The 23,439-nt window shown below is 34.5% G+C and overlaps 1 protein-coding gene across 2 annotated transcripts in view; it reads left to right on the top strand.

Annotated features, from left to right (window-relative positions):
• The window catches only part of TBC1D8B (TBC1 domain family member 8B), a 67,602-nt gene that overhangs the window by 10,860 nt on the left and 33,303 nt on the right, over positions 1-23,439 (top strand). Inside the window, exons 2-10 of one of the 2 annotated variants that reach the window (XM_014854654.3) lie at positions 2,988-3,098; positions 5,196-5,314; positions 5,830-6,055; positions 6,740-6,980; positions 9,989-10,196; positions 11,087-11,254; positions 21,122-21,271; positions 21,814-21,964; positions 22,440-22,654. In XM_014854654.3, coding sequence (XP_014710140.3) covers positions 2,988-3,098; positions 5,196-5,314; positions 5,830-6,055; positions 6,740-6,980; positions 9,989-10,196; positions 11,087-11,254; positions 21,122-21,271; positions 21,814-21,964; positions 22,440-22,654 — 1,589 coding nt within the window. The remainder of the gene's footprint in view (positions 1-2,987; positions 3,099-5,195; positions 5,315-5,829; positions 6,056-6,739; positions 6,981-9,988; positions 10,197-11,086; positions 11,255-21,121; positions 21,272-21,813; positions 21,965-22,439; positions 22,655-23,439) is intronic. The other variant, XM_014854655.3, reaches the window with a different exon arrangement.

Genomic DNA, 23,439 nt, shown 5'->3' on the forward strand with positions numbered 1-23,439 from the left:
CCCCAGCAACTGGAAATGTATTCTAGCGCTAGCTTCCAAATTATTTGTTGCATAGTTTTATACTAACTGCCTGATTTAATGCACTGAAAAACTGAACAATTTCCTTTCTATATAGTGTAAGGCACTTAGAATCTTGCAAACATTTCTGCTGCAAAAAAATGACCTTCTTGTCAGTGATTTTGACCACTTTGTCCCCAGCCTCAAAATTTTCTATCAGAGAACTAATTGTTATTATGTTACTCAGGAATGATTATCTGTGGCCTGTCCTTTCTTCTGCCTCCTCACACATCCACACTACCACTGTTATCTTTCAGCTGAGCCAAACTTTTCTTTACCTCTTGGTTCTTTCTTGAGTTCTTCTAATACTGCTTTTTTTAGTGTATGTAAATAAGGAAATAGAATTTGAGCTAGTTTTATTTGAAGTGTGGTAAAGGTGAAATAAATGATTTTCCTCTCAAATTTAAAATTACTTTTTTGAAATCTATTTTAGAATTTAAATTTTTGGAAGGCAAATCTAGGAGCTAAAACAGTGCTGTGTTTAATAAATGCTATTTTTGCAGTTATAATTTATTTATTTTGATAATTTTGTCATTATTATATCTATATTTATATACATAGATGTTCATATACTTGAATCCGTTTTTTCAACCTGAAGATAGTTACCTCTTTTGGTTGTCTTTTACTACCACTCTTTTATCTTTGAGTATTTTTACTTTCTTGTCTTCAAACTGAGAACATTTTCCTTTTTTCCATTTCCTGGATAATTTCAGTCACATTGCTCTGAAGAGGCTATCTGCATATGTGTAGCTCTCACTTTTCTTTCTTTATCTTTGGACAACTTCCGCTTTTACTTTTTATCCTTGATCTCTTAGACAGATCTCCAATTTCTCAGTCACTTCTTCATACTGAAAATGATAGAATTATTTTTACTTTTATCTCCAAAACCCCTAGTAATTCATTATTAGTTGAAATATAATTACTTCCTCTGTCTCTCCTCTTCATTCCTATTCTCTCTTCCTAAGTACCTCCTCTTTCATAATATTTGTCTGGATTTTCTTATTTCTATTTCTTAAAGTCTTCTATTCATACTGTAACTTTTTTCATATCAGATAACTTTTTTCTTTTTTTGAGGAAGATGAGCCCTGAGCTAACTACTCCCAGTCCTCATCTTTTTCCTGAGGAAGACTGGCCGTGAGCTAACATCCATGCCCATCTTCCTCTACTTTATACATGGGACACCTACCACAGCATGGCTTTTGCCAAGCGGTGCCATGTCCGCACCCGGGATCCGAACTGGCGAATGCCCGGTCACTGAGAAGCAGAACGTGCGCACTTAACCGCTGCGCCACTAGGCCGGCCCCCATATCAGACAACTTCTTTTCTCAATAATCTGCACACGTTGCCATTGCCAAAATCTTCTTTCTCGACATTTTATCCCTACTATCAAAACCCTCTGTCAGATTGCTAATTGATAATATGCTGCATTTGTGACTCCTATTTTTACTTTTTACTGATTCCTACATCCACTCGCCTACGTTTCCTTTCAGGTGAATGAAATTTCTCTTTATTTCTTTGTTCTATCTCCTACTCATCTAATTTACCTCCCTCTATGCTTATAATAACTTCCTAACTCACATCTGCCAACCTACCTATATTTTCATGCAAAGCTTGCTTGAAATCTTAACTTCTTTTAAGTGGGTAAAGATGGGAAAATAGCCAAAAACCTGGTTTATAATTGATTCAATTTTTTCCTCAAAAATCTGTATTCTAAATTAAAGAGAAATGCCTCAAAAAGCAAAACCAACACTCAACTAATCAAAGCTTCCAGAAAAGGAAGGTAGATATATATTTCAGCCATCTCATTGATATAGTTAAGTCAACAAATTTTGCTCCTATTGTGCCAGCAATATGTTGAAAGTTAGGGATACAAACCCACAAGTAGAAGGCATGTTTGTTCTCCTCTGAGAACTAATAATGTAGAGGAGACAAGATTAATATGTATGAAGCGCTTAGAAAGTAGTTGTAATAACTAGCCTAATAATCAAAATGCTAGGTTGTGTCGTATAGACTTTTAAGTGCTATAAGTAATCAGAGAAAAAGGAAGGCATTATTGCTTAGGGTTGCCAGTGAGGATTTCATAGGGGAAGTGGATCTTGAAGAAAATGTAGAATTTGGACTAGCTGGACTGAGCTAGATGACTTGCATTAGCATTTCTAGGTAAAAAGAGAATCGCTTAGCAAAGACCCTAAAGGAGAAATTGATTGATTGTTAAGAAAACAGCAAACTTTGTTCTAGGGAGGAGTAGGAATAATTAAATTGGAACGAATTGATCAAAAGCCTTGAATTCCAAATTGAGGAAAAAAGAATTGTTAAAAAGAAAATACCTTTACCTAAGCATTTTAATTAATCAAGGTTTTATCTTTTTTAAATATCCAGGATTTTCTTATATAATAATAGAATTAGCTAACGTTAAGTGTTTTACTATGTGCTGAGGATTGTTCTAAGTGTTTTATATGTAGTAATAACTCATTTCATCTTTACAACAACCTTTTGTGTTAAGTTCTATTTTAACCCCTTTATTTTATAAATGGGAATGATGAAAAGGTAATACAACTGGCTCAATTGACACAAGTAAGTAACAGAGCCAGGATTCAAACTCAGGTAGTCTCTGGTACCAAAATCTACATTCTTATCTGCTATATACACAGCCTTGTAAAGGAGGTATATAAGTGCTGCAAATATATCATGACATTTGGACAATTGAACCTGACTTTCTTTTTTATTGCAATATAATTTTCTCAAGCACAACTCACATCAGAACCCTGTAATCTCTTCATCCCAAATATATTTTTTCTTTAAGAAAAATATAAGGAAACCTTGGACTAGAAATTTAAAAAAAATTAATCCTTTGGTGGTTTGTCATATGAAGTGATATTGATTTTATGTCTTGTCAAATCCTTATTTCAATAGTCTCTTTATTACAACAGGGCTTCTGGTTGGGACTCTTGATTCAGTCTTAGACTCTACTGCTAAAGTAGCTCCATTTCGCATCCTACACCAGACACCAGATTCTCAAGTTTACCTGTCAATTGCATGTGGTAAGTATGATTTTAAAAATATTATTCAAGCAAATAAGGATATTAAGAAATTGAATATTTAGATTTATTTATACTCCCTAGTTGTTTTGATTTAGAAACGAGTTAAATGTGCAGCTCTATTTTGAGAGAATAGCAAGGCATCTAATTGCTTATTTAAGAAGGATTACAGATTATTATGGTTTTTAAAAAATCCATTAGTGTGGATTCAGGGACCTGAAGCATGTGTTCCAACAGTGCTGATTCTGAGCAAAGTTTGCTCAGTGCTACTGTTAGATGACTTCTTTCTTCAACTTCTCCTGCTTCACCCAACTGCTGGGAAGACGAGGACTTCCCATGAAATACTTTGTTTCATTTCTAGTAACTCAGATGAGGAGAATCAAGCCCAAAACTTAAAGGATGTCCCCTAAGTAAGTATAAGCCTAAAAAAGTGACCCTTTTTTAGGTAGACACTTATGTTCTCACAAAGAAATATGAAGGGATATCTTACAGGTAATGCTACATATTCATTCATGCTGGGGTGGTTCAGACGCTTCCACATATATAAATTGTGGGTTGAAAAGGAATTAGAATATTTTTCCTAATAAAGCAACTCAAAATAAAAAAAAAACACAGTGACAATTTGTTATTTCTTTTATGATGCCATTGTAATGTTGGTCTAAATTAGAATTCCAGATTTCTGGCCTTTTAATGCTGAAAGACTGCCTTTTTCTCTTTCTCTCTTTCTTCTCCCCCTCTTTATACTCTTTAAGTATATCAAGTAGATATACTTTTAAAAAAAGCATGTGAATTTCTGGATAGTTCATATGTGTGAACATATAACATACAATTAATTTTTTAAGATGTGTGGCTTGTTTTTTGCATCTCCCTCTAAATTTTCGTTAGTGTTTCTGGTGAGTGTTTTCTCTTGGCTCTCTTAAATTGAATGCCATTTCACCTAAATGAAAAAGACATTACACCTGCTGACATCATGAGACATCTCTAACTTCAACTCTAAATCTGGTTGGTAGAAATTATTTAGACTAAAATATCCTTTCTACTTAAAAAAAGTATGATTATACAACTTATTCCCCCAAATTAACCTGATGCAGAAATTTAGTAATTATCTGCTAGTGAAACTTCCTTATACCTAAAAGATCAAAAATAAAGGCCTTAAAATTTCCTCATGACTTTTATTTGTGGTTCATCTAAGAAAGTTATTACACTTGGTATGATGACTTTAGTAAGATGAAAACAATTCTAACTGAATTCTAGGAAATAGGCAATTTTGCAGTTTCAGTAAATTTTTTAATGTGTCCCTTTCCATACATCATAAAACATACTAAGAAGTCAAGATATTTCTTTTGAATGAGATTTGTATAATCTTCAATGCTAGGGAGATCTTAAAGGTATGTGGGTTGTAGAGGGAGATTGATAGATATTGAAATGTTCTTCAAGCCAAAGGAACCCAGAGTCAACTGTAATATTTAGTCTGACCCTTAACAAGCCACCTAACACTGATTCAGCAGGTCACATGGATTTAACCTTGCTACAGGGTTTCTAACCTTCATGAAATTTCTTTAAGTTGAGTAGGTCTTTTAGTGAAAGAGTTGACTCTGAGCAAAGGCTTCATACCTTCTGAGATAAGTAGAGTTGCCACAATTGAAATCCACGTTTATACAGTGTGCATAGGATTGTCACATGCATGCTGTTTTCAGTCACAGATTATAGACACAATACTAACTGTATTATTTGAAGACCGAGGACTAAATTATGTATATTTATGTTCTGGTACTCTGCATAGTCTCTTAAAAGATACCGGTTACTGTAGGCACCAGTTATTAACATCTTGTTTTTAGAATTTTATATCTTTTCTCATGAGTTATATTTACTTTTCTTTCATTAAATATTTTATTCTATTTATAATGAAAAATAGTGTTCATGTCCACATATAAGGATGAAATAGAGAATAAATATAATACCTTTATTCCTTTATGATCATTATTTTTTAAAATAAGCAAATATAATTTTATTTCTTTTTAAACTAAGATTGTGAATATCAAGAGCAGTTTTGTTGTGGAGTTTTCTTTCAGTCTTTTATTCTCTTTCATTGTTCATCAGGAGCCAACAGAGAAGAAATAACCAAACATTGGGATTGGTTGGAACAAAATATCATGAAGACCTTATCTGTGTTTGATTCAAATGAAGATATTACTAATTTTGTACAAGGAAAAATAAGAGTAAGTGGCATGGATATATTTTGTAGATGGAGTATTAAAATCTTTGAAGCTCTTATTTGAGGATCAAATGTTGCACGGAAGGTCACTGTTTTACTGGCGCCTTTCAGGAATGGCAGAAGCTCGCATATGAATGTCAGAATCAGTGTTAAAGAACATTGTAAAGCCAGTGATTATTCTTTGGTGCCCTTGTCAGTGCTCTTAGGGATATTTTCATTTCAATATCTCTTGAGTTTGGAGTTTGAATGAACCCTTCGTTCAATCAAAAGAATATTTAGCACCTGTATTTGTGGTAGCTCCTTGTGAGGCATTAGAAAAAGCCTAATTACAAAATTAAAGAAAATATGCTATTCTCTGCCTTAAGAGAAACATGTATGTGTACACATAAATGCATATGATATATGTACTTGTGTAGATATACTGTACACAGTTGTATTCAACAAACTGTTTAAATATGTGAACTATATTTTCACTGGTAGGTAATGATTAATTTTCAGAAAACATTTTGTCTCCTTTAGGGATTGATTGCTGAAGAGGGAAAACATTCTTTTGCAAAAGAAGATGATCCTGAGAAATTTCGAGAAGCCCTTTTGAAATTTGAAAAATGTTTTGGTTTACCAGAGCAGGAGAAGTTAGTGACCTATTACTCGTGCAGTTATTGGAAAGGACGGGTTCCTTGTCAGGGTTGGCTCTATCTTAGCACCAACTTTCTGAGCTTCTATTCTTTTCTGTTGGGATCAGAAAGTAAGTGGTTTCTGTTACTTACCATGACTTTGAACTTGCTGACTGACCTATCAACTCTGTGGTGGTGTTAGGTTATATATAAAGTAATAGGATTAATATTAAGGGTAATTAAACTATACATTAAAAAGTTCACTTCATCTAGAGAAAGAATCCTTTTAAGGCTAGTTGCTTAATATAGGAACCATTAGAAGTGTGTATAGAATACCTTGCATTTTGTGAGAAGTGAATGAATATTTAATAAGTGATGATTGTCATCTGGCATATAACTCTTTTCTTTTCCTTGTTCTAAACTACCTACTTTATTCAATCCATGTTTCAAAGGATAAATATAGTAGCCATAGTACCTAGTGGCCCACAGCTGCAAAGAAGAATCAAACAGTACTGTTCATAGCACACGTATAGCTTTTACATCAGTGTTTATGTAATTATGTAAAGTAGCAGATTTAAATATAAAATCAGAATAACTTTTAAAAAAATCTTTAGAATTATATCTTTTCCTAGAATCAGTAATTATTGTATGTTCATGGTTATGCTTGAAAATTTTAACTAATCTTGAACTCTAAAATATTTTCTTCGTTCATAGCATTTTTCAAGTGGTTAACCATTGTTTTGAAAGACCTGAGTGACAAACATTAATCAATATTGAGAAATTTAATCATATCTGCTTATGACTCTTATTTGCAGTAAAACTCATCATCTCCTGGGATGCTGTCTCAAAACTTGAAAAGACTTCAAATGTCATACTGACAGAGAGTATTCATGTGTGTTCCCAAGGGGAGAATCACTACTTTTCCATGTTTTTGCATATTAACCAAACATACCTTCTTATGGAACAGCTAGCAAACTATGCTATAAAGAGACTTTTTGATAAGGAAACGTTTGATAATGACCCATTCCTTGATGATCCTCTGCAAATCACCAAAAGGTATTCAAAGCTTAATTAAGATTTATTTTTTAAAGTATTGTTTGACCAAAGAATGGTAGCATTGATTAGCATTATAAATTAACTGTTCTGTGTTACATAATAGTTTTCCTTTAGGGTTAATCATCGAGTGGCTTTTTTTTAGTTTATTCATATGCATTTCACGAATAGTATTCTCCCCATGAAATTTAATCCTAAGAAGTAATAGACGTTAGGTTTGAAAATTACTTCTTGAGATCCCAGTAGGATTTGCCCTCGAGTGCTTTTAGAAATGTGGAGATTTTTGTGTGTCTGGTTAGTCTAACTCTAAATTTCTCTGTCAATAGTCTAGATAATTTCAGGTCCAAAGTTATTAAATGTGCTGTTTATTTTTAAACATAATTTACAGACAGCATCATTTTTTATGAAGAGGCAGGTTAGTGGGATCAGTGGAGCAAGGGCTTTAGAACGAGTAGAGCAACCCTTGGATGAGGCATAATCTCTCAGGACCTCACTTCCTCATCTGTCATTTATACCTCAGAGAGCACTGGGAAGGAATGAACAATATAATGTGTGAAAAAGCACTTTGTAAAATAGAAAGCACTAGATAAGTATTAAACACCATTAGTGCCTGCATCAGAAGTATCTGATAGCTGTTTGCTACTATATTTGGTTTGCTGAAGCTGACCAGAGCCCTTTCATCCTGCTCAACACTCAGAACAGTTGACTGAAATGAGCATGCCAAACAGAGGGGAGAGAGAAGATCCAGAAATAGCTAGTGAAAGCAGCTTCTGGCAAGGAGGATGAGGGTATAGACTGTATGGGAAAGTGTAAGCGGAACCTAAGCCGCAGTCCTATGGACAGACCAGAATGAGTGACCTGGAGGGCTGTGTGATTACTACATAGCCCTAACTGGGTACAGTTGTTCCTCTTGCCTGTTTCTAGACAATTCCTAAAATCTATATGCATAAGAATTCCTTTGTGAGCCTACTTGCTTCTCTAAAAAATAGATCAGTGAGGTGAATTTTTTACTCCTTATTACCAAAATTAGGTTCCAGTGTGCATGATTTATAAATAGAACTCTATAAGGATTAAGAATCCTGGTTATGTTATATTATAGTTGGGCATTTGTTTTTGTAATTTGTTCCCTGATTGGCCCCCATAAACATAAAATTTTTATCATTTTATTTCCCTTCAAATATCCTCTAAATGGTCATCTATAAATGAGTTATTCATTACCAAGTCTGTATTTAATGAGATATAGGAAATCCGTTTTTGTCTATGTGTATTTATAAGAGAAGCTATTGAAAATCATATATAGCTAAATCCTTTTTTCTAGTAAGATAAAAAGAATAATAGCTTACTTAGACTTAATCTCCGAATAACTTTTTTCTAAAATGGAATATCTTTATTGCTTTGGCTTATTGTTTTTACAAATATGTATTACTTCTATAACTTAAACAATACATAAGCATAATAACAATAGTTAAGATTAGTATAGGGGCCAGCCTGGTGGCACAGCAGTTAAGTGCGCACCTTCCGCTTTGGCGGCCCGAGGTTTGCCAATTCGGATCCCGGGTGTGGACATGGCACTGCTTGTCAAGCCATGCTGTGGTAGGTGTCCCACATATAAAGTAGAGGAAGATGGGCATGGATGTTAGCTCAGGGCCAGTCTTCCTCAGCAAAAAGAGGAGGATTGGTAGTAAATGTTAGCTCAGGGCTAATCTTCCTCAAAACAACAACAAAAAAACACAAATGATCAGTGTATATCCTTCCAGGCACTTTAATGCTTGAGTTGAAAAAGTATTTGCAAAACACATGAATGGGACTAAACATCACATATTATTCTGCAACCTGCTTTTTTTCCCCCTTAAAATAACATGCCATGGACATCTTTTCCTTCATATAAATAGACCTCATCCTTTTAAATAATAGTGAAATAACCCACCAAAGTATAATTTAAGTGAGGTTAAAATTGATATGGTTTTCTGTTCATATTTACCAGAATTATTTTGAAAGACATGATGAAGTGCCACATATTCAAATAGTATATGCTGGAATGGTGAATTTAGTTTTAACTTTGTTGGCTTTGAGTTAGAACTTGCATAATTTACTCACTATCCCAGGTGGCATTGCTGCTTAGCACAAGTGTTTAGTCCCTCTAGAAAAATTGTATTATTTTAAGCAATTGTTTTTTATTTATATATTTATATATCAGTTAACAAGTAATCTGTATTTATTGGCATATATCCTGTGCCCAGTACTGTGTAAGCATGTTGTTTCATCTTGCCTCTATTTTGGATTTTTTTAAACATTCATTTAAATTTTTGCTTCACTTAATTTTTTTTTTTAAGATTTTATTTTTTTCCTTTGTCTCCCCAAAGCCCCCCGATACATAGTTGTATATTCTTCGTTGTGGGTCCTTCTAGTTGTGACATGTGGGACGCTGCCTCAGTGTGGTTTGATGAGCAGTGCCATGTCCATGCCCAGGATTCGAACCAACAAAACACTGGGCCACCTGCAGCAGAGTGCACGAACTTAACCACTCAGCCACGGGACCAGCCCCTGCTTCGTTTAATTTTAATATAATCTTTTATGCACTATTCTTCCTAAATTTTGATGCCATAAATTTTCATTTTTTAATTTTGTTTGAATTGGGGAACTCTCTTGATTTTCTGATAATGAGATATAAAAATTATTGTCTGCCAAGATTGGTTTTAGCCATATTCACACACTATGAATATATAATAATATAATAATAATCTTCCAGCAAATGACCCCTTAACAGATGGTTTGAAGACCTACATCATCTCTAACTTTTGGTCATTGTAATCTACTAATAAAACAAAATTGGAAAAGAGAACAAACAAATTTGTTAGGAATCAATGTGTTTCTTCCATTTCATAATTTGTTGAAGAACATAGCATGTAGTGTTTAATCTTTCTGCTTTACAGCACGTTTAGATTAATCAATATAGGCATGTGTACACTTTATAAGTCATCATTTGAGCCCCCCTTTTTTCTTTCCTACAGAGGTCTGGAAAATCGAGCCCACAGTGAGCAGTTTAATGCTTTTTTTAGGCTACCCAAAGAAGAGACTTTGAAAGAAGTACATGAGTGTTTCTTATGGCTACCATTCAGTCACTTCAATACTCATGGAAAAATGTTCATCTCAGAAAACTATATCTGCTTTGCTAGCCAGGATGGCAATCTGTGTAGTGTAATCATTCCATTACGAGAGGTAATGTAAATTTGGATATATATCAGTTTTCAGTTTGAAAATGTTATTCACAGAGTAAATTGTCCTTTAGTTCTGTAAATTATTAAAAGTTCAATATCCAACATCCTTTTACTAATTTTAAAATAATCATTTTTTTAAGTTCAGTATTATTCTTCAGGATAAGACTACCATTCTTCAGGGTAAGAGAGCTAGGATAAGAGCCTTATAGCTCTTACTGAAAGTGAAAATAGAAAAAAATTAAAAATTGATAAACAAGATAAGGGTTTAGGATGACTCAGTGGAACATGATCACTCAGACATTTATGAGATTAATACCAAAACTTAGACTGTTGCATTTGATACACACAGTCAAAAAGAATGGCACTGATAGCTTTTTTGTAAGTCAGAAGTAGTCAGCTTTGGAGCACTGAATTTATCATTTTTAAAGGCTTCAAGTTAGTTAAACTTTTTCCCTGAGAAGTGAAAGAACTTGCACTGAGGTTCCTTGTATCAGTGGTACAACTAGTTTCCAAAGTCTATTTCTTTTTTTTTTTTTTTAAAGATTTTATTTTTTCCTTTTTGTCCCCAAAGCCCCCCGGTACATAGTTGTATATTCTTCGTTGTGGGTCCTCCTAGTTGTGGCATGTGGGACGCTGCCTCAGCGTGGTCTGATGAGCAGTGCCATGTCCGTGCCCAGGATTCGAACCAACGAAACACTGGGCCGCCTGCAGCGGAGCGCACGAACTTAACCACTCAGCCACGGCGCCAGCCCCTCCAAAGTCTATTTCTTAGTAAGTCATACCACAGGCCCAAACTTTTAGCCACAAAAGGGTAAGCTAAAAACATTTTGCGTTAAGGTGTCAGCAACAAGGGAAAATGTGATTCATTTGTAATATGTTTTCACCCCGCAGGTCTTAGCCGTAGATAAGACAAATGAGTCCAGCAAATCTGTCATCATTAGCATCAAAGGAAAGACAGCTTTTCGCTTCATTGAAGTTAAAGACTTTGAGCAACTGGTGGCAAAACTCAGGCTCAAGTGTGGGACAGCTTCAACTCAGTATCATGATATTAGCACAGAGGTAATTATATAGTAATCAAATCAGTTTGAAAACAAGGTTTGTGTTTCGGGTGGTGCATTCTTTCAAAAGGAGTTCATAGTACCTTTTTTATTCATACTTAGGTTTATTTTTTAAAAGACTAAAATCAAAGAAATTATATTCTCTAAGTCACACCATAAAACAGAAGTAAGAATTAAGGACTATCCTTTTTTAGAAACTCATACTTTCAAAAAATTATCATTTGGTCTTTCTTGACTATATTTACTGTTTATCATGTACACACCTTGTATTTTCATATATCATGGCTTTTAACAACTCAAACTATTTGAGAATTCGAGAATGCCTTGAAAAAGGACCTCTCCTCTTATTCTTATAGAGGGGCAGCAATCTTAAACCAATCTGACTACCTTTTATTTAATAACCAGTAGGCCAGCCTTATTTACATAATCTAGTCCAAAGCAAAATAGTGGCGTATGTATTTACTAGTTTAATATTAGAGAAGGGAAATATTCTTGGCAAAGAGTGGTTCAGAGCCTAATTTTAATGTTTAGTATGTCGTTCATGGAACTGTATAGTTACAATTCCAATTAATTTTCTTTTTCAATGCCTGGGAACATGTTTTAATAGATTGATAAGACTTACCACATTGTAACTATATATATTTTAATTAAAATTTCAAAGAAAAAATCAAGATTGGCTTTACTGGCTATATTTTATTTGGATTGGATTTTAGAGGCTCTTGCCTCTCTCTCCAGAGTAGAGACTGGAAATATTACATTAAGTCAATTATAATGCAGTATTGATAAGAATAACTTTCCGTTTGATAATAGAAAAGCACAATGAAAACATGTAATTAAAAAAATACATATATCTCAGTTCCAGACACAGAACCTTCATGTTGACCATCGGTTTTCATGCCCCAACTTTCTAATCTTTTATTCTCTTCAAGTATGTACCCAGGATATTCCTTAGTTTGATGTGAGGACACAAGTAAAATCTGATCAGTCTTCGTAGTTTCTCTTCCAGTGGTCTCATATTCTTATATCACTTTTTTTCCTGTCCTATTCCATTTCAGATTCAGTGTGTTAGATTTAGTGCTCTTCTTATGTTTCCTTCTCCTTCAATTTATCTGTGTCTCTTAAACCTGAAGAACTAGAATTTTTCCCCTGAAAACTCTCAAGTGCCTCTAGTATACTGGGTATACTCAGTTGTCAAGAAAGAATTTTGTTTCAAAATGAGTTTACCATCTTTTCAGATGTATGTCAGAGTTCTACAATTTTCTAGTCTCTCTTAGCTGTATTTAGAGGTTTTAGTAAAGATATGTACAAAATACCAGTCAGTATATTAATTTTCTTGGAAATTTGTTTTGTCATAACATCCTATTTTCACTTAAGATTTTTATGTTAGCAATGGTGAAAATATTGACTTGTTTTAGTATTATCTGTGTATGTCTAGCTTTAATGATGGCACATTTTAAAAATTAGCAGAGCTTTTAAACAAGAGCTAGTTCCATTTGATCTCTAAATGACAGAAATTGTAGTTACGTTAGTTATAGCTACACCTAGAATGCTGAAACAAAAAGAAAAAATTGCATTCTATAATTCTACCATATCTGGTAAATTTTACACAAACAACAAGACTTTTTAATCTAAATCTCAAAGCAGTTTAAATCAACAAATCTAAATATGAATACGGAAAGGACTTTAGGAAATTTTTCTTTTGAGTACATCAAAAACTGATGCAAAAGAAAGTGTTCCCAGAAGTAGTTGGGATTATGGGTAAGTACCAGTTCTGTCCAAATTTTTGAATGTGTCAATTAAAATTGTCCACATTCTATTAAGTTATGTTAAAATCTGGGTACATACACAGGTTTTGAAAAATTCTAATTAAGTGCTTAGAAAACACATTACTCTTAACTTTTATTGACACATATACTCAAGAAATATGACTAGATACGGTAATTTTTCAAAACTACTAAATGAAAGAAAAATGAGCCCTTTTAGCTAAGTTTTAAGCAAAGTGGCCTAAGAAAGAAGAGCACTGCTGAATATCCTTTACTTGATGCTTTGAAGCTGCATTATAAGTGGATCTTAGGAACTATGGAATGTCAAGACGGGGTAGAAACTGAGCTTTGCCTTAAAGTGTTTAAAAGGACAAATATCTTCTACAGATTATCAAAGCATATGTAAACATACTTGTTTCACTAGTTCTCATAACCAGCACTATCTATCTTTCTAAGTTTTTAAATTAGAAGTAATAGCTTCCTTATCCTACACAATAATGCGGATAAAAATTATAGTGTAACCCGAGCAACTGGTGTTTACTTTAATAAGAATAAAGTAATGTCTCCTGTAACTATAAATTAGACATAGGTGTTTTAGCTGTAAGGAGTAGATTTATTTCTATGCAAGGAAGACAAATTTTATTAAAAGTAAAAGTAACACTAATTTTATATTATTCACTATGAACAGGAGCCTATGTTAAGATAAGCTTCTGATCTTTAAGAGAAGTGTTTCTTTGTGTTTTTTGTTATAATTTTTGCTTTTACAGGTCGTTTCTGGACCCCAAGCATCATTATTATGCTGAGTTTGTGAGATATTCTAATTTAAATCTGGTAGTTTGTAGAACAGTTACACATAAAGAAATGTTAATCTTAGCCGTGTCTTTCCTTCACTGTTAGAAGCCATATACTACTTCTAAAGTCACCCAAAAACCAAACTGGTCTAAGAGTACATGTTATAGAGTCAACAACCTACGTTGCTTCCTCACATGATTGGATTTTGCCTAGGCACTAAATGTCTGATGAGTGCCAAATTTATTCCCGTCACAAGGGTGAGCACCCAAATTAATGGGCATATAGAATCGGAATGGCCATGAAGTAAAACTTTCCATTCAAAAGAGCCAGAGCGAAAAAAAAAGTTCAGAAATTTAAGCTTGGTTTCTTGAATAATCTACTTTATTATACTCTTCAAACAATTCCAATATTAAATTGCTTTAAGCCGACATCTTTGAAGGTGAATGTGTTAATGTGATTTTATAAATGCTTAAGACGTAATCATAGATAGAACTGGCACTTTTGCCATCCCTTTTATAAATTTATGTTTGGGATCTCATTACTTAGATTATTTTTCTTTTCCTTCTTGGATACTTGTCCTGTGGTTTGGATATATTACTAATAGATAAACTGGTACTTCAATCATATGCCTTAAACTAAGGGAATGTACTTTGTTTGAGATCCAGAGCTACAACCATGAATTTTTCAATCTGTTTTGCAAAAACATAACCCCTCATTAAAACAGCAAATTTTAAAATGAACAGTAAGTAGATTTGTCAATAAAAGCTTTTTAAAAAGGAAGAGAAATGTTGTAATTTGGACCTATACTCGCTAATCATTATTTTTTATTGTAAGCTTCTTCTGTCCTACCCTTATATTCGGACATTGATTTGAATACTCCTTTCTAACTTTCCCTGAATCCTCTTAATATCCAACCCTTCTAGGGCTTGTTGGCTTCTTGGGTTTCAAGCTGAAACACCGCTGGACTGCTCTACCCTAAGCTTCTACGTTTCCTCTGCCTCAGTCATGGGCATTCTTTTCATCTTGCTTAAGCTACTAAAGTTAAAGAGATTATGTTAGTGAGCTTTTTTTTTCACTACCTCTAGTGGTAACAGTAGTACCTCTAGTGGTAACTTCTGGTATAGTTAGAATCCACAGAAGCTGGGTAACTGATCTGTTTTAAAAAGTAAAGCTTGGGAGATAATAAAATTCATGTGGAAATGCAAGGGACCCAGAATAGCTAAAACAGTATTGAAGAGGAAGAATAAAGTTGGACTCACCCTTTTCAATTTCAAAACTTTCAACAAGAGTGCCAAGTAAATTCAACTAGGGGAAGATAGTCTTTTCAACAAATAGTCCTGGAACAATGGATATCAACATACCAAAAAAAATGAAGTTTGACCCTTTCCTTAGACCATACACAAAAATTAATTCAAAATGAATTGAAGACCTAAATGTAAGAGCTGAAACTGTAAAACTCTTAGAGAAAACATAGAAGTAAATCTTCATGTCCTTGAACTAGGCAGTTTTTTCTTACCTGTGACACCAAAAGTACATGACAAAAGAAAATAAATAGGCAAATTGGACTAAATCAAAATTAAAAGCTTTTGTCCTACAAATGATAACATCAAGAAAGTGAAAAGACAATCCACAGAATGGGAGAAAATATTTGCAAATTATCTATCTGGTAAAAGACATCTATCCAGAATGCATAAAGAACTCTTAACAACTCAATAATAAAAGGCAAACCCAATTTTTAAAAATGGTAAAAGGATTTGAATAAACATTTCTCCAAACAAGGTAAGGGATTGACCAGTAAGCACATGAAGATGGTCAACATAATTAGTCATTAGGGAAATTCAAATTAAAACCACAATAAGATACCATTTCATACCCACTAGGGTGGTTATAATACAAAAGACAGACAATAACAAGTGTTGAGGAGGATATGGACAAATTGAAATCCTCATACTTTGTTGACTGATTCTTTTTTAAAAAAATAATTTCTCTTTTCTGATATGCACTATTTGGTGGGACATACTTTCCTTTATATTTTTAATTCATAGACTTTATTTCTTAGAGCAGTTTTAGGTTTATGGAAAAATTGAACAGACAATACAGAGAGTTCTCATATACATACACCCACCCTCTACCCTGCCAGTTGTTCCTATTATTAACATCTTGCATTTACATGGTACATTTGTTACAATGATGAACCAATATTGATACATTATTATTAACTAAAGTCCATAGTTTACATTAGGGTCCACTCTTTGTATTGTACAGTTCTATAGGTTTTGTCAAATGCATAATATCATGTGTCCACCATTATAGTATCATGCTGAATAATTTCCCTGCCCTAAAAATCCCCTTGGTTTAACTGTTTGTCCTTCCCCCCAACTCTTGGCAACCACTGATCTTTTTACTGTCTCTGTAATCTTGCCTTTTCCAGAATGTTATATAGTTGGAATCATACCATATATATCCTTTTCAAACTGGCTTCTTTTCCTTAGCAATATGCATTTAAGGTTCCTCTATATCTTTTTGTGGTTTGCTAGCTCATTTCTTTTTTTTAGAATTAAAAAAAAATCCAACAGATATTTATTGAACTTCAGCCATGTGTGTCAGGAACTGTGCTAGGTTCTTTTTTTCCAGCTTTATTTTGATATAAGTGATATATAACATTGTGTAAGTTTAAGGTGTACAATGTGATGATTTGGTACACGTATATATTTTGAAATGATTACCACAGTTAGGTTAGTTAACATATCCTTCACCACACATAATTACCATTTTGTTGTTGTTATAGTGAGAACATTTAGAATCAACTCTCATAGCAACTTTCCAGTATACAATACAGTATTGTTAACTCTAGTCACCATGCTGTACATTAGACCCCTAGAACTTATTCCTCATATAATTGGCAGTTTGTACCCATTGACCAACACCTCCTCATTTCCCCCTACTTCTAGCCCCTGGCAACCACCATTTTACTCTCTGCTTCTATGAGTTTCGGTATTTGAGATTCTACATATAAGTGAGATCATATGGTATTTGTCTTTCTCTGTCTTATTTCACTTAGTGTAATGCCCTCGAGGTCCATCCATATTACAAATGGCAGGACTTCTTTTTGTAATGGCTGAATAATATTCCATTGTATATGTGTATATATATCACATTTTCTTTATCCATTCATTTGTCAACAAACAATTAGTTTGTTTCCGTTTCTCGGCTATTGTAAATAATGCTGCAGTGAACATGGGAGTGCAGATACCTCTTCAAGATAGTGATTTCATTTCCTCTGGATAAATACCCAGAAGTGAGATTGCTGGATCATATGGTAGTTCTACTTTTAATTTTTTGAGGAACCTTCATACTGTTTTCCATAGTGGCTGCACCAATTTAAATTTTCACCAACAGTGCACTAGGGTTCCCTTTTCTCTGCATCCTCATCAATACTTATCTCCTCTTTTTTTTTTTTTAAAGATTGGCACCTGAACTAATATCTGTTGCCAGTCTTTTTTTCTTCTTCTTCTTCTCCCTCCCAAAGGCCCCCCAGTAAAACATAGTTGGTTATTCTAGTTGTGAGTGCTTCTGGTTTTGCTCTGTGGGATGCTGCCTCAGCATGACCTGACAAGCAGTGCCATGTCTGCACCCAGGATCCGAACCAGTGAAACCCTGGGCTGCCGAAGCGGAGGGCACGAACTTAACCACTCGGACCTGGGTCCGGCCCCTCCTCTTTTTGATAATAGTCATTCTAGCAGATGTGAGGTGATATCTCATTGTGGTTTTGATGTGCATTTCCTGATGATTAGTAGTGTTGAGCACCTTTTTATGTACTTGTTGGCCATTTGTATGTCGTCTTTATAAAAATAGCTATTCAGGTCCTTTGTCCATTTTTAAATTGGATTTTTTATTTTTGCTATTGAGTTGTGTGAGTTCTTTTTATATTGTGGATATTAACCCCTTGTCTCATATAGGGTTTGCAAATATTTTCTTCCATTCCATATGTTGCCTTTTCATTTTGTTGATTTTTCTTTTCCTATGCAGAAGTTTCTTATCTTGATGTAGTCTCATTTATTGATTTTTGCCTATGCTTTTGGTGTCATATCCAAAAAATCATTACTAAAACCAGTGTCAAGGAAATTTTTCCCTGTGTTTTCTTCTAGGAGTTATATGGTTTCATGTCTTACGTTTAAGTTCTTAATTCATTTCCCCAGTGAGTAGTCTTGGCTCCCTTGTCAAATATTAGTTTACTGTATATGTGGGTTTATTTCTGGGCTCTCAGTTCTGTTCCATTTGTCTGTGTGTCTGTTTTTATGCCTGTATCACACTGTTTTGATTACTGTAGCTATGTAATATGGTTTGAAATCAGGAGGTGTGATGCCTCGAACTTTCTTCTTTCTACAGGACTGCTTTGGCAATTCAGGGTCTCTTGTGATTCCATATGAATTTTAGGATTTTTTTCTATTTCTGTGAAAAATGCCATTGTAAATTTGATAGGGATTTCCTTGAATCTGTAGATGGCTTTGGATAGCGTGGACGTTTTAATATTAATTCTTCTGATCCATGAACACAAGATATGTTTCCATTTATTTGTATCTTCCTCAGTTTCTTTCATCACTGTCTTATAGTTTTTGGTGTATAGATCTTTCACTTCCCTGGTTTAATTTATTCCTAAGTATTTTGTTGTTTTTAATGCTAATGTAAATAAGATTTTTTTTTAATTTCTTTTTCAGATAGTTCATTGTTACTGTATAGAAACACAACTGGTTTTGTTTGTTAATTTTATATCCTGAAACTACTGAATTCATTGATTAATTCTAGCAGGTTTTTGGTAGAGTGTTTAGGATTTTCTATATATAAGATCTTCAGCAAACAGAGACAATTTTACTTCTTTCTTTCTGATTTAGATGCCTTTTCTTTCTTTTTCTTGCCTAATTTCTCTGGCTAAGACTTTCTAGTACTATGTTGAATAGGAGTGGCGAGGATAGGCACCCTTATCTTGTTCCTGATCTTAGAGTGAAAGCTTTCAACCTTTTACCATGGAGTATAATGTTAGTTGTCGACTCGTCATATATGGCCTTTATTATATTGAGGTATGTTCCTTCTGTACCGATTTTGTTGAGAGTTTTCAGCATGAAAGGATGTTAAATTTTGTCAAATGCTTTTTCTGCATCTATTGAGATGATCATATGATTTTTATCTTTAATTCTATTAATGTAGTGTATCACATTTATTGATTTGTGTATGCTGAATTATCCTTGCCTCCAAGGGAGCATGATCCTTTCAATGTGCTGTTGAATTCGGTTTGCTAGTACTTTGTTGGTAATTTTTACATCTGTAATCATCAGGAATTTTTGCCTGTAGTTTTGTTTCTTGCAGTGTCCTTATCTGGCTTTAGTATCAGGGAAATGCTGGCCTCATAAAATGAGTTTGGGAGTGTTCTCTCCTCTTCAATTTTTTGGAAGAGTTTGAGAAAGATTAGTATTCTTATTTAAATGTTTGATAAAATTCACCTGTAAAGCCATCTGGTCCAGGACTCTTCTTTGTTGGGAGGTTTTGGATTACAGATTCAGTCTCTTTTAAAAAATCAACTCTTAGTTTTGTTGATAGTTCATTTCTCTTTATTGCTGAAAAATATTCCATTGTCTGGCTATAACACAGTGTTTATCCATTCACCTATTGAAAGACACCTTAGTTGCTTCCAATTTTTGCCAATTATGAATAAAGCTGCTATAAATATTTAATTGCAGGTTTTTGTGTGTACATAAGTTTTCAGTTTACTTTGATACATGCCTAGGAGTATAATTGCTGAATCATATGCTAAGACTGTGTTTCGCTTTGTAAAAACTTCCCATATCATTGTCTAAAGTGGCTGTACCATTTTGCATTCCCACCAGCAATGAATGAGAGTTCTTGTTCCACATCTTCAGTAGCACTTGGTGTTGTCAGTGGTTTCAATTTTACCATTTTAATAGGTGTGCAGAGGTATCTCCTTGTTGTTTTAATTTGCAGTTCCCTAATGACATGATGTTGAGCATCTCTTTGTATGATTATTTGTCATCTTTATATCTTCTTTGGTGAAGTCTCTGTTTAGATCTTTTGCCCACTTTTTAACTGGGTCCTTTATTTTTTTAAACATAGTTTCCTTTAGTTTTGTGAATATATTTATAATAGCTGCTTTACATTCTTAATTTGCAAAATCCAAGAACTAGGCCCCTTTAGGGACATTTTCTTTCTGTTGCTTTTTTTTTTTAATAGTTCTTGTTTTCATTTTTAAACCTGGCTTTCTTGGATCACTCTCTGAGTCAGTATAAATTAGTGGTCAGCCAATGATGAGTCAGAAGATTTCCCTAAATGCCTTGAACCATTAAGTTTTCTACCTTTTGTCAAGGGGATCTTTTTGTGAAGGAGTTCCTCAAACTTCAGACAGTTTATAAATAAGCTTTAGCTTTGATTTCTTATTTCCAAAGTCAGCCAGAGCTGAGTGACTGGGGCCTTCTCCTATCCCATTCCTTTCCCCGGCAGGTTCACAGCACTGTTCATGCACACATACTTCCAGATCCCCACGAATATGTTGGAACCTTTCAGAGTTCCCTGTGGTCATCTGGTTCTCCAGGTTTTCCTTTTAAATTTTTAGCCAGGCTCTTATTTGCCCTAAACTGAAATCACAGCCTTAGGCAGCTGTGATGTTATCAGCGGGATTGCTATGGTTTTCTGTAATGCCTTGGTAATGGGGCTTTTTTTCACAGAGCTGAGCTCTGAGTCAAATCAAATGATACCAACCCCCTAGGAATGGAGATTTTCGAGGGAGCTGCTGGTTTGGTCAAAATATTGACTGAGTTCTGGGGATGGGGCTTTTAATGAAACTCCAAAAGATCCATTGGCTGTGATAATGCTGCCTTTCATGGTTACCACACTGTAGAGCTTGGGAGGGAGTGGGGATGGTAATAGCCTCAAGTTAAAACTTCACAAACTCTGGCCTTCTTAGTGAGGTTCATTAGTTTTGCTTGAGTTGATGGTTTTCAGTTTATTCTGTGCCTTTGATTAATTTCCAGTGTTCTGAACTATTTTTTTCAAAGTTTTGCCAGTATTTTGTTGCTTTTGTAGGGGAGTGGGTTCACTTAAGGTCCTGAGTTTCCTGTTCCAGAAGTTGGCTTGTTGCCATCTCTAATTTTGATAGAAAAACAATGTCTCTCTGAGATATTGCTTTAATATTATTATTTATATAGATTGTGGTTTATAAGTAACGGATAAAGCATTAGCACTTTTCCTTCTCGCACAAACTTTTAAACATACATTTAGAACAATTTACATTCTTTCTTTTTTAGGTTCCAATTAGTTCTGATTCTACAGACCCATCTGATAATATTGAGGTACGATCTTTGACATGTCAGAGAGAATGCAGTAAAACTGTGAACACCGAAGCCTTAATGACGGTATTTCACCCTCAGAATTTGGAGACTCTTAATACCAAAATGGTAGGAAAACAAAATATTTAAATCTCTGGACTGAAACAGTTGATCAAAAATAAAAATCTTAAAGCAGACTAAAAAGTACTACATCTGAAAACTCTTCGTTTGGGCTTGAAAAGGTTTTCCAGCGGGTGCTACTGTGTGACTTGTTTGGTTCCGTTACATAAAAGGATTATTATCGAGAACTAAGATAAAAGGTGAAAGTTGAACATTGAGTTTTATTTGTGTAGATTTCTAATAATCAATCCTAATTGAGGTAATTTGGGGAGAATGATGGTTCAAAGCTTTACCGCCTAAGTGTCATGCTTTTCCCATTTTTATGTGAGTTTAGCTAAGAATTAAAATAGTGAATTAAAGCTGTTTTGCTCACATGGATTTAAAAGATTTTCACGATGACAGTGGTCCAGTGTTTGGCCCCTCTGTGAATACTGATTTTGACTTTCTGTGTTATTGATTTCCGTAGGTATTGTTTCATGGTGAAGAGAGTTATCAAGTTGTTTGAAAGAAGTTACTTTCTCACCTTAGTTGCTTTGGTTTTTTTGTTATAGTTAAAAGAAAAGATGAAGGAACAGTCATGGAACATCCTATTTGCAGAATGTGGGCGTGGTGTTAGCATGTTTCGGACCAAAAAGACTCGAGATCTGGTTGTACGAGGGATTCCAGAGACCTTAAGAGGAGAGCTCTGGATGCTTTTTTCAGGTATTACATTTATTCACTTTATTCATTTTACAGACATTAACTATGCCCCTTCTAGGAGTTACGCACTAAACTAAATAAAAATAATTACAAAGATGGCTAGGACAAAGTCTTAATCATCATGAGTTCAGACTAGTCAAAGAGAGTAAGGTTAAGATAGTTATGTGTACTATATCCACACATCCATTGTGTGAGCAGATTAGTTTATTAGGCAAGATATGACTAATTGGAGGGGGCAGAATCTCCATCTGTAGTGTCAAAGGAAAGTTAAGGGGAAAAAAACATTTCATGAAAATGTTATTTTGTTGGATAAGGTTAGTGTCCTGATGTTATAGATTCTAGTGTGAAGCTTTTTCTTTTCTTTTGTTTGTACTCAGATATCACTTGAGCATAAAGCTAAATTTAAAGGTAATTCAATTCTTCATGTATATATGCACATAGTAGCTTTATTATATTCCTGTTCTTTTGTATGTTACAGGTGCTGTTAATGACATGGCTGCTAATCCTGGCTATTATGCTGAAGTGGTTGAGCAGTCCTTAGGGACCAGCAACTTGGCTACTGAAGAAATTGAACGTGATTTGCGCCGCTCCCTCCCTGAGCACCCAGCCTTTCAGAGTGACACTGGCATATCTGCTCTGAGGCGGGTACTCACTGCTTATGCATACAGGAATCCCAAAATTGGATACTGCCAGGTATGACTTCATCATGAGCCCAACTGTGTACATGTTCCAAATGATAAAATCACATTAAATCCAGCTCTGCTAATTTGAAAACTGTGATAATAAGGACAGAGGTTGGGCTGAGATTGATAGTGGATTTTTGTGTGTGTGTATGTGAGGAAAATTGGCCCTGAGCTAACATCTGTTGCCAGTCTTCCTCTTTTTGCTTGAGGAAGATGTCACTGAGCTAACATCTGTGCCAATCTTCCTCTATTTTATGCGAGATGCTACCACAGCATGGCTTGACCAGCAGTGCTAGATCTGCGCCTGGGATCCAAACATGCAAACCCAGGGTTGCCAAAGCAGAACGTGCGAACTTAACCACTACAGCACCGGGCCAACCCTGATAGTGGATTCTTTTAATCTAAGTAGAATGGTAGTAGGAATACCTAATAGAATTGATACTTTGTTAATTCATTTTTCTTTTACATTTAACAAAGATTTATTGAATTCCTGCTCTGTAAGAGATACTGTACTAGTTGCTTAAGACTGTATAAAGGTGAATCAGATAAGAATCCTGCCCTTAAAAGTATATAGACTCGTAGGTATTGTAGGGCAGGAAGACAAGGCCTCTAGGTCCTTCTAGCTGGGCTACCAATTAAATTGACTTGAGACAGAATAACAAGAGAAAATCTAACCAAGCTTTATAACATGTATACATGGAGGAAACCCAGAAAAAACTGAGCAACTTGCCAGAATGGCTGAGGTTGCTACCTTAAATACTATCTTCAGCTAAAGACAAAGGAGGATGTTGGGAG

This window comes from Equus asinus, chromosome X, assembly GCF_041296235.1.
Source record: "Equus asinus isolate D_3611 breed Donkey chromosome X, EquAss-T2T_v2, whole genome shotgun sequence".
NCBI classification, from domain to species: domain Eukaryota; kingdom Metazoa; phylum Chordata; class Mammalia; order Perissodactyla; family Equidae; genus Equus; species Equus asinus.